Here is a 17226-nt window from a genome sequence, read left to right as displayed (position 1 = left end):
AATGTTTAAACACTACAGTGTATCAAAAAGAAAAGGAAAATTGCAATATAAATTAGTTTGAAAATAAAGACACTGCACATGAAAAGGTTTGAAATAAGGTCAAGTACACAGAAGAAAACTCATAAATTACTTATTTTAAAAAAAGAAGAAACATGAAGAAATTAAGTTTTCAGCAAAAGAAATTAGAGTCTGGGTGTGGTGGCTCACACCTATAATCCCAGCACTTTGGGAGGCCAAGGTGGGCAGATCACAAGGTCAGGAGGTGGAGACCATCCTGGCTAAAATGGTGAAACCCCATCTCTACTAAAAATACAAAACATTAGCCAGGCGTGGTGGTGCGCATGTGTAGTCCCAGCTACTCAGGAGGCTGAGGCAGGGGAATTGCTTGAACCTGAGAGGCGGGGGTTGCAGTGAGCCAAGATTGTACCACTGCACCCCAGCCTGGAGATAGAGTAAGACTCTGTCTCAAAAAAAGAAAAAAAAAAATTAGAATAATGCCAACATAGAATGTCAACATTCTATGGAAAGCAGAAAGCCAATAACCAAAAATATGTTAAAAAGGAGAAGTAACAACACTGAATTAATAATTAATCCAAAAAGGTTTTGGTCAAAGATGGTGGGTTAAACTCATGTGTTTTCCTGGTTGACTGGCCATGATATGTAACAGCCGGGGAACTATGTATTACATATCTTTCTTAAAAAATAAAATAAAAGGGATGGTGTCATACTGGTATGAGTATAGTAGTCTGACACATATAGAGAAAGCATTTAATTTAAAAACAAATGAAAAAAGAAAAAAACTACTTTCTAAAAATTCTAATCTAAGAAAAAAAATCAGAAACACCATCAGAAAGGAAAAAGAAAATGATGCAATATTAGAAATGAATATTAAAACTGACAAAATATACGTAACTCTATGCATATAACTTATAAATCTCAACTAAATACATAGCTTTCTGTAGGAATATGTTGCCAATTGCCAAGAAAAATAGTAAATATGAATAAGCTAAGAATTAGAAAAGAAAAATTTTTAATTATCAAACAATTATCTTACCAAATGGCTCAGATGAGTCTGAACAGTGAATTCTTCCAACTTTTCAAGATTATTCCTATGCCATATCAATTTCAGAATATTAAAAATGATGAAATGCTATCCAGTTAACCTTATAAAGCAAGAATAGCTCTGATAGCAAAGTCCAACAAAGGAAAAAAAAATGCACTACACAGATATTTCACCCATGAGTATATATTTAAAATTAAAAATGAAATATGGCCTAACAGAATTCAACATAATATTTAACAATAATACACTATGAACAAGTAATCCAAGAAATGCAAAGATATTTCAATATTAACATTCTAAACATGTAGTATTGACAGGTTAAATATGAACAAAACTCCAACCATGCCTTGGTTGCAGGGAAGCTAGGAGATAAACTGATGACCCCATTTCAAGCAACAGCATACATGAACTGAATGTCTTCATATTAACCTTACCTCTGGCTTTACTATGCTATTACTCATGTTATGTTTTCCCCACAATTTCTTTAACCTTTTTGTTTTATCCTTTTCTGATATATGTGTTTTCATAAGCTGCCTACAACGCTGTGCAAATAAAATAATCCTGAATGCCACTAAAAATTTATGTACAATGATGCTCATCACTGAAATACTGTAAAAGAAAAAAAAAAAGGAAAAAGCAGAAAAGAGGAGGAGGAAAAAGGAGAAGAATTTTTACAAACCAAAGAAAATGAACCAAAAAGTGGGCAGCAATTCTCTGTGGGAGAAGAGTAATAGGTTATTTTGTTTTATTTCTCCTTATTTTTCTAATTTTTAAAATGATCAGTATAATATAAAATGAGAGTAATCATTCTTCCTTAAAGTAAGGAAAAAGATTACCACATTTGGGTATTATTAAATGTTTTTAATATTAATTTAATTTAAAATGTGATTTTAAAAACAAATGAAAATACCATGAAGATCTCTAAACAACTCAAGTGGCTTTATATCTTGAACTCTCAATCAAATAAAACATTCTTTCAAAAAGAAAACAGAATATTCTTCTTAACTAGCTAAAGTCACATGGATAAGTATAACATTTTTTAAATATACATTAAATATATAAAATTATGGCCAGGCGTGGTGGCTCATCCCTGTAATCCCAGCACTTTGGGAGGCCAAGGTGGGTGGATCACCTGAGGTCAGGAGTTCGAGATCAGCCTCACCAGCAAGGAGAAACCCCGTCTCCACTAAAAATACAAAATTAGCCAGGTGTGGTGCCGCAAGCCTGTAATCCTAGCTACTCAGGAGGCTGAGGCAGGAGAATTGCTTGAACCCGGTGGGGCAGAGGTTGCGGTTAGTCAAGATTGCACCATTGCCCTCCAGCCTGGGCAACAAGAGCAAAACTCCATCTCAAAAAAATTATATATGTGTGTGTGTATATGTATAGAACATACAAAATTTAAAATTCCTAAGTATGTAGGTATATGATTCTATACATACATATAATTATTTACATATATAAATAATTTCTATAGTGATATCCAATTAATCCTAATTATGGCAATAACTGTCTGGTAATTTACATAAATGTCCAGTAAAATGCAATGTTATAGCCAATTATACAATTTAATTATTAAATAACAACAACAATAAAAGAGAAAACCCATTTGGTATGTTACCTCATATTTTGGATATAGAGTTTTCTTCATGACAGATTCTGGAACAGAGAATTTAGGTGCAGCTGTATTCCAAAGCAACTTCGTGAATTCTGGATAAGCACACATCTTTGAAAGTAACATAAAAGGTTATTAAAAATGGTAAGAAATGGCCCCAAGAGTAAAAACTCAATCTCCTGTCAAAATTATTTTTAGTTGCTGAGAATTTTTGGTTCCACAGCTTCTGAAAATCTGGTAAAGAATTTTTTTTAAAGCCATCAGGTTAGCAAAAATGTAAAAGTCTGCATTACCAACTGACGCTAAGGACTTGGGGAAATTTATAGAACACACTGGAAGCCAATTGGCCATATCTAGTAGAGTAGAAATTGTACATGCCACATCTTCCTGGAATTTAACTTCCAGCTATATAGTCTAGGCAAATTCTTTCACACACGCATGGGAAAATGTGTATGGTATATTCATTCACAGAGCATGTGAAATAAAAAATTAAACCCAATCTAAATGGCCATTAATAGAGCAACATAAATAAAATGTGGTATACTCATAAACACTATAAAACACATTAAAACACAAACAAAAATTATGATCTAGAGGTGGATCTTAGAAGCATGGTATTGAGAAGAAAATAAGCAAGTTTTAGAAAGAATCATATAAAACTATGTCATTTATATAAATGTATCCAGAAAACACACAAAAAATGTATTATTTATTGGTTAGGCTCACAAATATATCTAGTAAAGTATAAACTCATGGACTGGAAAAACTACTATAATTATACCACTAACTGCTGGGTAGGGAGGAAGAGAAATGGAATTAAGAAGTACAAAAGGCCTTAATTTAATAATTTTTAAAATTTTATTTTAAAAAATATGAAACAAGTATGACAAAATGTTAACATTTCCAAAATCTTACTAACATATTCTCAGGTGTTTGCTAGTTTGGTTTCTGTATTTCTTTTCCAAATAAAAATTAATCAGGCCTAGGGGATATTTTTAGTGATGTGAAAGTATTCTGTAAAATTGTGGCTACATGACATTATACATTTTTTAAAACCCATTGAACTTTGAAGCATAAGAGTTGAATTTTAATGCAATGCAAATTGATGCCTACGGCCATACCACCCTAAATATGCCTGATCTCTTCTTTAATATGAATTTTTAAAAATCATTTAGGAGGTCAGGAGGAATCCCAGGATGGAATGCAGAATGTAATAAAACAGTCTAACTGTATTACAAACACATGAAACAATCTCACCCAAAGGGGTGGGGGGAAATGTTGTTGACCTCAGTTATGTTGGAAATGAGGACATAAAACTTAAGGCAAAAGGAACTGTGCACATAGCGTTATACATTAGGTAATAAAGTTGTATTCTACATGATTATGAACTAACAATTCTGATACTTCTATGCATGTGTACTGGAATTGAAAAATTTAATAAATCGAGGGAGAATTATGGAAGCCTGGTTTGTCACTGCTGGAGTACAAGTGGAGTAGAAAAAAAGGAAGGAAACTAGAATGACCCATGTGGTAATGGATTAGAGTTGGATGCATCAGTAAGAACTCATATTTAGCTTACTATAGATACAGATGTTTACATATAGAAATATGTATAGATACATGTATTTATTTATACAAGTTTGTGTACACACATATATTTCCTTGCTTTGACAGCTGACAAGACCTAGAAGCAACAATGCCCAGTAGAAATAAGTACACCTACTGCCTGGATCTCAGTTTTTAATTATATTCCCCAATAAAGAGACCCAGGACTCCTTGTTGAAATGGCTGATTCTAGGACTGGGGCAGGAAATATACAAGATGAACCTAGAATATCTAATACTGCCAAAAATTAAGAAAGCGTTATTTTAAAAATCCCACAATGATAGGGTGTCAAAAGAGACATAGAAGCCAACTGAAGGAGTTCCCAATGGCCAAAGATCAAAAAAATTTATCAAAACTAATAATAATGTAATATTGGATTACAACTCAAAGTATAATGTAAATATTCTCAAATTATACTGACATAAATAAATGACTGAGTAAATAAATAAATAAGAAGAATAGACACACTTCCTATACAGAAGAATTCTAATAAATTTTTGTAGACACTCTACCCTCAAGGAGGTGGAGCATAACTCCCCACTTCTTAGGTGTGGCTGTGCATGGTGACTTTCTTCTGAAGAGAATAATATGGGAAGGGAAAAAGAGAGAGACTTTAAATGAAGAAACCTGGTAAACACTACCTAGCCAGGTGATCGAGGTTAACATCAACATTGGTAAATCATGTCCATAGTACATACCCCTGATACCTGATGAAAATGGCACTTTTTACCTCAGTGGTCTTCCTCAGAAAATCACATAATCCCATCAAATCAGAGAAACATCATGGCTGGGTGTGGTGGCTCACACCTGTCCCAGAACTTTGGGAGGCCAAGGCTGGAGGACCACTTGAGGCCAGGAGTTCAAGACCGGCTTAAGCAAGTAAGACCCTACAGAATATCTTAAAAATTAGCCAGGTATAGTGGCATGTGCCTGTAGTCCTAGCTACTCAGGAGGCTGAAGTGGGAGGATCACTTGAGCCCTGCAGGTCAAGGCTGTAGTCAGCCACGATCACGTCACTGCACTCCAACCTGGGCAACAGAGCAAGACCCTGTCTCTAAGAAAAGGAAGAGAGGGGAGGGGATCAAGCAAATCCCAAATGGGAGACATTCTACAAAATACCTGACCAGAACTCCTCAAAATTGTCAAAGCCATCAAAAACAAGGAAAGTCTGAGAAATCATCACAGCCAAGAGGAGCCTAAGGCAGACTTGACAACTAAATGTAAATATGGTATCCTGGATGAGATCCTGAAACAGAAAGAAGACATTACATAAAAACTAGGGAAATCTGAATGAAATGTAGATCTCAGTTAACAATAATGTATCAATATTGGTTCATTAATTTTAACAAATGCACCATACTACTATAATACGTCATATAAATTCCCGAGGGCGGCCATAACAAATTACCACTGGTTGGCTTAAAACAACAAACATTCTCTCACAGTTCAGGATTCAAGGTGAAGGGAGGGCCATGCTCCCTCTGAAGACTTTAGGGAGGAATTTCTCCTTGCTCTTCCCAGCTTCAGGGGTTGCTGGCAATCCTTGGCATTCTTTTGCCTGCAGCAACATCACTCCAATTTCTGTCTCCACCAGCACATGGCCTTCTTCTCTGAGTGTCTCTCTGTGTGTTCACATGGCATTCACCTTTTATAAGGTTACAGGATTCAAGGCGACCCTATGGATGATATCATCTCAAGATCCTTAACTACATCTGCAAAGATTCTAATTCTAAATAAGGTCACACTCACAGGCGCCATGGATTAGGACTTGGACATATCTTTTGGAGACAACTATTCAATCCACTATTACTATGTTAATAATAGGAGAAACACAGTGTGGTATGTATGGGAAACTGCCATACTGTCTTTGTAGGTTTTCTGTAAGTCTAAAACTATTTTTAAAAATAAAACTATTATAAAATAATAAGCTGGGCACAGTGACTCATGCCTGTAATCCCAGCACTTCGGGAGGCCCAGGCAGGTGGATCACTTGAGGTCAGGAGTTTGAGACCAGCCTGGCCAATATGGTGAAACCCCATCTCTACTAAAAATATAAAAATTAGTTGGGCATGGTGGCATACGCCTGTAGTCCCAGCTACTTGGGAGGTTGAGGCAGGAGAATAGCTTGAACTCAGGAGGCAGAGGTTGCAGTGAGCTGAGATCACACTATTGCATTCCAGCCTGGGCATTGCAGTGAGACTCCACCTCAAAAAACAAAAAATAAAATAAAATAATAATAAAACAGTAAAAAGAAAAAAAATTTTAATAGTTACATACAAAAAAATAATAATCAGGTATTCATGACAAGAAAATGTGGTAAGATTTTAAAATAATAGCTTTATGAAGCCACAATATTATTGATAATTATGTTTTTCCACAATATTGATAATTATGTTTTCTTTAATATTTTTATTTACTTGTAATAATATTTAATTGGACTATGCCTTTTCCCCAAAATGATCTGTGTTTCACCAGGAAAATGAGCTCAATTTTAAAGCATCAACTGCAAAAAGACATAACTCTAGCTTTAAAAATGAACGCTTAACAATGACATCTGGAGTGTGGATAATACACAGACTTTCCAGAGTAATACATGAAAACCCAAACCCAGTAAATAAAGATTCACTATTATAAGGTGTCACTGCATCTGGAGTGCTTTTATTTCTAGTCAGAGACACAATCCTCAACTATTCCATACACTTGATCACATGTTTCCTGTTTCCCAGAAGAGTACAGTATTTTGAGAAAGGCAGATTTTGTAGTTGCCAGGTAATTTTTCCAGCATAAGACTTCAAAATTAAGTTTTTGGTCTCACTTGTCCTGTTATGCTGGGCATAGTGCATCACTTTATGCTGTACAGACCTAGAGCCAGGAAGTCCTTACTAAAAGATGAATAAACTCTTCCAAAAACAGCTGGCAAATCTTCTAAGGATCACCTACAAATTAAGAGGATTTCAGGTATTCAAATGTTATGTCATATATAGTACAGTAATTTTTCCCATGGAGTACGCCTCCAGCAGCTTAAGCAACCAGAATAAAACTACTGCCCTAGAAGTTAAGATACAAGTCTCCAAGTAGGAAGGGCAGGAAAGCTATCACTAAACAACAATAATTTGCTCTCAAGGGAAAGTACAGAAGCACCTTTAGGAGAGAATTTATTAAATTAAACTAGTATTATTTAATTTATTAAATTAAACTAGTATTATAACCATGGTAAATTGCTTCTCCCAGCAATGCTCAGAACTTCTAAGAAGAGTCCTAGGAAAATATTAGAAGCAACAGAGGTAGTGGCTGCCAGAACTTGAAAGGACAATGGCTGTTGCATAGCAAACTGAATGACTAACTCTGAAGCATCCTGGGTTAATTTGTGTTTAATAGTTCCTGCATACCTCCTAAGGCCATGATGCATATTACAAGCTGATACAATAACTCTTGTTCATACTGATGACCCAAGGTCAGAGTATTCTGTTCACTAAGGGAAAGAGACATGCAAATTAGTTTCAGGGTCAAGTTAAGTTTCATTTAAATGAAACCTAAGGCAGAATATCAGTTTTCAAAATGTAATCTGAGACCCTGGGGAAGGTTATTTGCCTTTTTCACTATGTTAACATTTGCATTGATGGGGGAAAAAAAATATATATATATACACACACATACACACACACACACATAAGTGTATATATACACACACACCCTCTTAACAGGGTCTTTTTAAGAGAAAAAAGTTAATTCTGATGAAGTCCAATTTACCTATTTTTCCTTGTACAAATAGTGCTTTTGGTGTCAAGTCTAAGAATGCTTTGCCTAGCCCTAAATCCCAAAGATCTCCTGTTTTTTCTACAAGTTCAATAGTTTTATATTTTACATTTGTCTATGAATGATTATTTTAAGTCATTTTTTATAGGATACAAGACTTAGGTCAGGGTTCTTTTTTTTGGCTAAGGGATGTACAATTGATTCAGCAGCAATTGTTTGAAAAGGCCATCCTACACCATTGAATACTTCTTGTATTTTTATTAAAAAAAATCAGTTGTGCATATCTGTAGGAGTCCATTTGTGGGTTTTCTACTCTGTCCCATTGATCTATAGGCCTATGCATCCACCAAGACCACATAATCTTAATGACTGTAACACAGTAAGTCAGGAAGTCAGCTAAACTGATTTCTCCCATTTCATTCTTCTTATCCAAAATTATTTTAGCTATTCTACTTCCTTTTCATTTCCATACAAATTTTAGAATACTCCTGTTTACATGTACAAAAAAGCCTTGCTGAAAATTTGACAGGAATTGCTTAAATCTATATATCAATTTGAGGAGAAATGACAGGTTTACTATCCTGATTCTTCCAATCTGTAAATAGGGAATCTCTCTATTTACTTAGATCACTTTTATTTCTTTTATCAGCATTTTGTAGTCCTCAGCATCTAACTCTTACACATGCTTTGTTAGATTTACACTTAATTATTTCAGTTTTAAGAAATTATAAATGATACAGTTTTAATTTCAGTATATATTTCAGTACATGTTCATCTATAGATACATAGAAATACAATGAATTATTCATGTTTATTTTGTATCCTGTCACTTTACTGAGTTCAGTTATTAGTTCTGTGAGATTTTTCTTATACAGATTCCTCAGAACTTATTTATTTATTTATTGACATGGGGATCTCACTGTTGTCTAGGCTGGAGTGCAGTGGCATGATCACGGCTCACTGCAGCCTCAAACTCCCAGGTTCAGGTGACCCTCCCACCTCAGCCTCCCAGAAAGCCCTAAGGCCATGGGACTACAGGCACATACCACCATGCCCAGCTAATTTTTGTATTTTTTGTAGAGATGGGATTTTGTCATGTTGCCCCAGCTGGTCTCAAACTCTTGGGCTCAAGCAAGCTACCTGCCTTGGCCTCCCAAAGTGCTGGGCTTACAGGCATGAGCCACTGCACCTAGCTGATTCCTCAGAATTTTCTATGTAGACAGTCTGCACATAGGGGCAGGTGTATTGCTTCTTTTCTGGTCTGCAAGCTTTTCTTTCCCTTTCTTGCCTTAGTGCACTGCCTAGAATTTCCAGCACTATGTTGAATAAGAGTGGTGTGGGGAAACAATCAGGCTTTCACCATTAAATCCTATGTTAGCTGTAGGTTTTTGTAGCTGCTCTTTATCAAGCTGTAGAAGTTTCCCTCCATTCCTATTTTTCTGAAAATTTTTATCATGAAAATGGGTGATGAAATCTGTCAAAAGCTTTCTCTTCATTGATTAATATGATCATGTAATTTTTCTTCTTTATTCTGTTAAAATGATGAATTACAAAGATTGATTTTCCAGTACTGAGCCAGCCTCAAATCTCTGGAATAATTCCCTAAAGTCATGGTGGATAATTCCTTTTATGTATTTTTAATTCTATGACCTAACATTTGTTAAGGATTTTTATATCCAATATTTATAAGGAGTTGTCTTAATCTGTTTTGCACTGTTATAACAGAACACTTGAGACTGAGTAATTTATAAAGAATAAAAATTTATTATCTCACAGTTCTAGAGGCTGGAAAGAAGTCCAAGATCGAGACACTAGCATCTGATGTAGGCCTTCTTACTATGTCCTCACATGGGGAAGGCAGAAAGGCCAAGAGGGAAAAAGAGGTCTGAACTTGCCCATTTCTAATAGCATTCTTCCCACCCATAAGGACCTACTCACATCTTAAAGGTCCCACCTCTCAATACTGTTACAATAACAATTAAATTTCAACATGAGTTTTGGAGGAGACAAACATTTGAACCATAGCAAGGATATTGGTCTGCATTTTTCTTTCTTCCTTTTGTGTGTGTGTTTGTTTGTTTGTTTACTGCCTAGTTTAGATACTAGGGTATTACTAGCTTCAAAAAATGAATTGAGAAGTCTTCCCTCCTCTTATTTTCTTAAAGAGATTGTATAGAATCAGTGTTAACTGTTCCTTAAATGTGTGGTAGAATTCTCTCCAGTAAAATCATCTGGGCTTACATATTTAGGAGAAGTGGAATGTTCTATAAATCAATAATTCAATTTCCTTAATACTTATAGGGCTATTCAAATAATCTATTTCATACTGGGTGAGTTGTGGTAGTTTGTGTTTTTCGAGAATTTCTTCACATCATCTAAGTAATCAAATGTATGTGTGTATAGAGTTGTTCATAGTATTCCTACATTAATCTTTTGATATCTACAGGGTCTGTAGTAACATCTCATTTCATTTATAATATTGGTAATTTATGGCTTTTCTTTTTTTCTTGTCAGTCTTGCTAGAGATTAATTTCACTGATCTTTTCAAATGACTAGCTCTTCCTTTCATTAATTTTCCTTACTGTTTTTCTGTTTTCCATGTCATTGATTTCTGTTTTTATTCCTTCCTTCTGCTTGCTTTTGGTTCATTTTGCTCTTTTTTTCTTGGTTCTTAAGTGGGAGCTTAAGTTATTAATTTGAGACTTTCTCTTTTCTATTGAAAACATTTAGTGCTATAAATTCTGCTTAGCTATGTTCCACAAACTTTGATATGCTGTATTTTCATTTTTATTCAGTTCAATGTATTTTTTAAATTCCTAGCAATTTCTCCTTTACCATAGTTTATTCATAGTTGTACTGTTTGGAGTTAGATTCTGTTAGATTCCAAGTGTTCGGAGATTTTTGTTATCTTCCTCTTACTGATTTCTAGTTTTAGTCCCTTACGGATTTGCTCTATCCTGGTATATGTTTCGTGGCATCTGAAAAGAACATGCATTCTGCTTTTGTTGGGTACAGTGTTTTATAAATTTCAACTGGAACCTACTGGTTGATGAGGTTGTTGCTGATTTTCTAAGTGTTCTATGAATTCTTGAGAGAGAAATGCAGAACTCTCCAACTATAATTGTGGAATTGTCTATTTCTCCTCTCAGTTCGTAGATTTTGCTTTGCATGTTTTGCAGTTCTATGGTCTGGTGCATATATTTTTTAGGACTGGCATGTCTTCTTGATGTGCTGACACTTTTATCATTATGTAATGCCCTCTTTGTCTCTGAGAACTTTCTTTGCTTGGAGGTCTATCTTATCTGATATTAATATAGCCATTCCCACTTTTCTTTGATGGATGTCTGTGTATTTTTAACTTTTTTATTTTCAAACTAGCTATATCATTATGTTTTAAATTTGTTTCTTGTAAATATTATATATCTGGGTCATGTGTTTTAATCCATTTTACCACTGTGTCATTTAATTGCTAAATTCAAACCATTTACATTTAAATTAGGGCTTAAGTCTGTCATTTTAGGTTTTGTTTTCTGTCTGCTCTGTCTGGTTTCTTTTGTTTCTCTGTTTTCTTTTTCCGGTCTTCCTGTACATTACTTGAACATATTTTAGAATTCTACTTTTATTTATTTATAGTGTTTTTAGTGTATCTCTTTGCATAGCTTTTAAATTGTTACTCTAAGTATTACATTTTATAAATATAGCTTACCACAATTGACTAAGGGTATTATTTTACTAGTTCAAGTGATATGTAGAAATCTCACCTCCCTTTATGTCTCTTTAAGACATATAATATGTCTTAAATATTTCCTCTATATTCTGTTACAACCACATCAGCATGATAAATTTTGCTTCAATGGACAAACATAACTTAGAAAACTCAAAAGGAGAAGGAAGTTTTATAGTACTTACCCATATTTTTGCTTTACGTGGGCTTTGTTCCTTCTACATATTCCTGGATTTTTTCTCTTATTTCTCTTTATTTAGAGAACTTTTCCTAGCCATTCTTTTAGGATAGGTATGCTGGCAACAAATTTTCTTCTATCTGAGAATGTCTTGATTCCTTCATTCCTAAAGGATATTTTTCTGGACATAGGATTCTGGAACACAGTTGTTTTATTCCAGCACTTGAAAAATGTTCTGCCACTTACTTCTGGCCTCCATCACTTCTCATGAGAAACCCATTTCCATTCAAATTGTTTTTCCCCTACAGGTAGCATGTCCTTTCTTTTTTGTTGCTTTCTTTATCTTAATATAATGCCACTCTGCGTCTCTGAGAACTTTCCTTGCTTGGAAGTCTATCTTATCTGATATTAATATAGCCATTCCCACTTTTCTTAGATTGATGTTTGGTTTTTCTTTATCTTTCATTTTCAGAAGTTTGAATATTATGTGATTTGTTCTATATTCCTTTGGATTTTTCCAGTTTGGGATTTGCTCAGGGTCCTGAATCTATAGCTTTCTGCCTTTTGCCAAACTGGTAACTTTTCAGATATAATTTATTTCAATACTTTTCAGTCTCTCCCCATCTTTTGTGATAACACAAATACTAGATCTTTTGTTATAGTCCCTCAGATTCCCCAAGGCTCTATTGGCCTCCTAGGATGTTAATAGATATAATTCACATAAAAAATTATTGGCCGGGCGCGGTGGCTCAAGCCTGTAATCCCAGCACTTTGGGAGGCCGAGACGGGCAGATCACGAGGTCAGGAGATCGAGACTATCCTGGCTAACATGGTGAAACCCCGTCTCTACTAAAAAATACAAAAAACTAGCCAGGCGAGGTGGCGGGCGCCTGTAGTCCCAGCTACTCGGGAAGCTGAGGCAGGAGAATGGCGTGAACCCGGGAGGCGGAGCTTGCAATGAGCTGAGATCCGGCCACTGCACTCCAGCCCCGGCGACAGAGCGAGACTCCGTCTCAAAAAAAAAAAAAAAATTTTTTTTGAGACAGGGTCTCTCTCTGTTGCCCAGGCTGGAGGTCAGTGATACAATCATGGCTCATTGCCTGGGCTCAAGTGATTCCCTCATCTTAGCCTCTCAAGTAGCTGGGACCACAGATGTGTGCCATCCAGCTGGGTTATTATTTGTAGATACAAGGTCTCGTTATGTTGGCCAGACTGGACTCAAACTCCTGGGCTCAAGCAACCCTCTCACTATGTCCTCCCAAAGTTCTGGGATTACAGGCATGAGCTACCACACCTAGCCAGACCTCAACAATTTTTAAGAGTGAAAAAAGTCTCCTGAAACCAAAAAGTTTGAGGACCTGTGAGGTACAAAAAACTAATATTAAAGAAAGTTTCTTACTTTCTCTCCCAAGACTTGCAAGTGTGGTTTGTGAGCACGCTCTCTAGTTCCTTGTGCCAATTCAGGTGGTATCCTTTGCGGTGTCAGAGGAATATGGACACATTCTTGGTTGTCATCCATAACAGGAATTCCATACAATATTCTACAATGTGATAAGAACAATAAGTTTGTTTTTAAGTAATTGACAAAGCATAAGATGTTTGCCCTCATTTCATAACTCCACTGAAATAAACACATGGACATTTGACATCTGCACTAAACAGAGATTGTATAGAAGTCAGACAATCCAAAATGAGAAATAATCTAAAAAATGCCAATATCTGGTTCTTAATACATTTTAGTAGTAATATTTATGATGATTTTGTTTCATTATACTGGAATAATAAATTCACCCTATGAAAGCCTAGTTACAAAAGAGGTTAAAAAAAAACCTTCTCTACCTTCTGATCTCTCACCTACTCCCCATTCCAAGCCCACATATGCACACAGAGTTTCATTTCTTGGACTGGGGCAAAGCATTAGCCTAAGCAGAAGTGCCTCCTCACATTATGGTTTTCCTTTCTTGCTGGGATGAACAGAAAACTGTTCAGGCATCAAGTCTTTCTTTTAGACTACAAGCTACATATACATAAGAATATATATGGAACAAAACTTATCAATACAAGATTAAGCTAAAGAGATGAGATAAATCAAAATTTGAAGGTAAAATGTGTCATTAATTACTGACCTACAGACTGGCTTAAAAATACATTAACTTTTGTACTATAACACTTAACTGTAAAATAAATATAAAATGAACATAAAGACAAAATATCCAAGAATATATACATAGTCAAGTGCCACATACATATTATAGATATATCAATTTCACATTGAAGCATTTAGAGCTACTGTTTCCTCTAACTTATTGATACACTATTACATGAAGAATCACTTTATGAGTTGCCAAATGTGAAAATTAAGCATACAAAAACCCAACTGATTACAGCAGGTTAATAGTATACTGAAATCCTCAAATCCCATCATTCCTGCTATTAAGAAGTAGACCCACTCAGAGCCAGGCTGGAGAAGATATGGCTTTGTCAGAGTAGAGTCATGAATAAAAGCTTCCTATCTTACCTACTAAAATACTTGAATTCAAAGAGAGTTTAAAACTCTACTCCCAGCAAGGTGAATACCACTGCCACTAAACACCCATTCCATCCTCCTTCTAATGTGCTTTTCTGAACTGCCAAGGATGGTAAGGTAAAACTCTCTTGGCCAGGCATGGTGGTTCATGCCTGTAATCCCAGCACTTAGGGAGGCTGAGGCAGGGAGATCACTTGAGGCCAGGAGTTCAAGACCAGCCTAGTCAACAAAGTGAAACCTCATCTCTACTAAAAACACAAAAGTTAGCTGGGTGTAGTGGCACACACCTGTAGTCCTAGCTACTCAGGAGGCTGAGACACAACAATTGTTTTAACTCAGAGTGCGGAGGTTCCAGTGAGTCAAGGTCGCGCCACTGCACTCCAGCCTCGGCAACAGTCAGATTCTATCTTAAAAAAAAAAAAAAAAAAAAACTCTCCTGAAGCCAGTGTTCCAGATATTATTTAGAATCCACTAACCAAATGCAATTTAGAAGGCAGAAGGTTCTGATGTTTCTGTTGGCAAGTACAGTCATGACAATGTTGAGTTCTTCTGTAGCAGTGTTCCAGTAAAGTTACGACTTTGTGAGTTGTGTTCTTTATTTGTTTGTTTTTTGCCAATGAGCACATCAAACAGACACAGTGTGGCTCCAGAGTCCAAAGCTGTGACAGTAAAGGCTACTTAATCCCTGAATCTCAGTTAAGGTGGTATGTTGCCAGTGCTGGCTTCCAGATATGCCGCCTTCCTGTGTCAGGAGCAGCAGTGCCCTAGGCAGCCAGTTAAACATGCTCTGTGAGTCATCCCCAGGAGCTCTCCCTACCTAATGCCCCATTTTTCTAACCCTCTCATTGATTTTAAAACACCAAATTCCCATTACTAAGTCCTTTTTTGCTTAAAATAGCTACAGCTGTGATATGATTTGGCTGTGTCCCCATCCAAATCTCACCTTGAATTATAGTTCCCATAATCCCCATGGATTGTGGGAGGCACCCAGTGGGAGGTAATTGAATCATGGGAGTGGTTACCCCATAGTGCTGTTCTCATGATGTGAGTGATTTATCACAAGAGCTGATGGTTTTATAAGGGGCTTTTCCCCATTTTGTTCATCATTTCTCCTTGCTGCCACCATGTGAAGAAGGACATGTTTGCTTCCCCTTCCACCATGATTGTAAGTTTCCTGAGGCCTCCTCAGGCCTGCAGAACTGAGTCAATTAAGCCTCTTTCTTTTATAAATTACCAGTCTTGATTAGCAGCATATGAACAGACTAATGCAAGATGTTTCTGTTTTCTGAAGCAGAATTCCAGTGTATCCAGAAAAACAAAAGAACAGGGGAAAGTCTAGGGACTAAGAGAATGAGCCAAGTGAATACATACATCAGGATCAATAAGTATTTCTAAGATAGGCTGGGAGGAGAAGGAGATGGTGATGAGGACAGCGGTGACTAACAAGTTATCTAGAAGCACTGCTGTACTTTTCTGTGGCTCTAAGCCAGAAACAGGATAGCAAAAGTCATTTACAGTTTACTGTCTTTTGCTCTTTCACATTTCAAAAGCACGCTAAATAAACAGAAATGTGGACTGGTTGGAAGAAAGTGAAGGTCATTGGACATTCTAGAGTGCATAGTTCTGGTAAACATGAATGGAGGCCTTGGTGGAACGTCTTACCTAAGGTTAGCCTTTATGTTCCTGTATGACAAAGATGAAGCGCTTACCTGGGAATTTTTATCCAGATTTTCCCTGCTTCCTTCTTTCTGCCCAGAGAAAAGAACCAACCCTTTCTAGAGTCCTCTCTGGAAAACACCACTATCTCAGTGGTTCAGACTGAAAATCTCTTCATTACCAATCTCTTCCTCACTCCCAACAGTAATGACTATTTCTGTTCATTCTCCTTCCATGATGTCTCTCCTGTTCATTGCATCTTCTCTCATCTGAGTCCTGTGATATCATCTTTGCTGGTCCCTTACTTCCAGACCCTCCCTCCTCCAATCCATGCCACATATCCCTGAAATTGTTATCAGTCACCCCTCTCCAAACATCTCACTGACTACACACACACAGTATATATAAGCCAAGCTCCTGACTCTGGCAGTCAGGGTCCTTCACAGTCTGGGCACCATCTACTTTGGCAACTCTGCTTCCTTCCCCCAACCTCCCACCCAAGCTACATTTGCAATGCAAAAAAAAAAATGCCTTATGTGCTGGGATTACTCCAGGAGCAATAGGGGAAACAGGCAAAATCAATAGGCCATTATAGTACCGAGTGGCTATGGAAATGGAGAGTGATGACAGCAAGACCTTCAGATCTCAACTCCTCCACCAGACCTTTACAAATCCTCCTCTACCCAGCCCAGATTCATGTCTGACTCCTTGGTTTCCCTGTTGCATTTCATCTGCTCTTTCATTATACAATATACTGCATTCTATTCCATATGCCTTTTTCACAGTAGAGCATAGGCTTGTTTGGGAGAAAAAGTGAGACTTACTCATTTTCTGTCTCCCAAATACTTGAATGGAGTAGGTACTAAATAAATATTGTTGAATTTTGGCTGAGTAAGAAAAGTCTCACAGCCAAAGCCATCCCCATACTCTGCCCTGGGAAACAGAATCACTGGTAAGGCATGAGATGCTGGGAGTTCTCAAAAGTGTGTTCCCTATTGAGCAGCATTATTATCATATAAGAACTTGTTAGGAATGCAAGTTATTGAGCCCACCACAGACCTGAGTCAGAAACTCAGGAGCTGAGGCCTAGCCATCTGTGTTATAA

At 36.5% G+C, this 17226-nt stretch overlaps 1 protein-coding gene across 1 annotated transcript in view; it reads right to left on the bottom strand.

The window, feature by feature from the left end:
- LOC105500932 overlaps positions 1-17226 on the bottom strand; it is a 161676-nt gene that overhangs the window by 39641 nt on the left and 104809 nt on the right. Inside the window, exons 10-11 of the mRNA XM_011926622.1 lie at positions 13338-13479; positions 2682-2786 (exon numbers count right to left, since the gene is read on the bottom strand). Of these exons, the coding sequence (XP_011782012.1) occupies positions 2682-2786; positions 13338-13479 (247 nt within the window). The remainder of the gene's footprint in view (positions 1-2681; positions 2787-13337; positions 13480-17226) is intronic.

The sequence above is a fragment of the Colobus angolensis genome, unplaced genomic scaffold (genome assembly GCF_000951035.1).
Source record: "Colobus angolensis palliatus isolate OR3802 unplaced genomic scaffold, Cang.pa_1.0 Scaffold119, whole genome shotgun sequence".
NCBI classification, from domain to species: Eukaryota; Metazoa; Chordata; class Mammalia; order Primates; family Cercopithecidae; genus Colobus; species Colobus angolensis.
The sequence above is the reverse complement of the archived record's forward strand: the minus strand, read 5'-3'. Positions and strand labels throughout refer to the sequence as shown.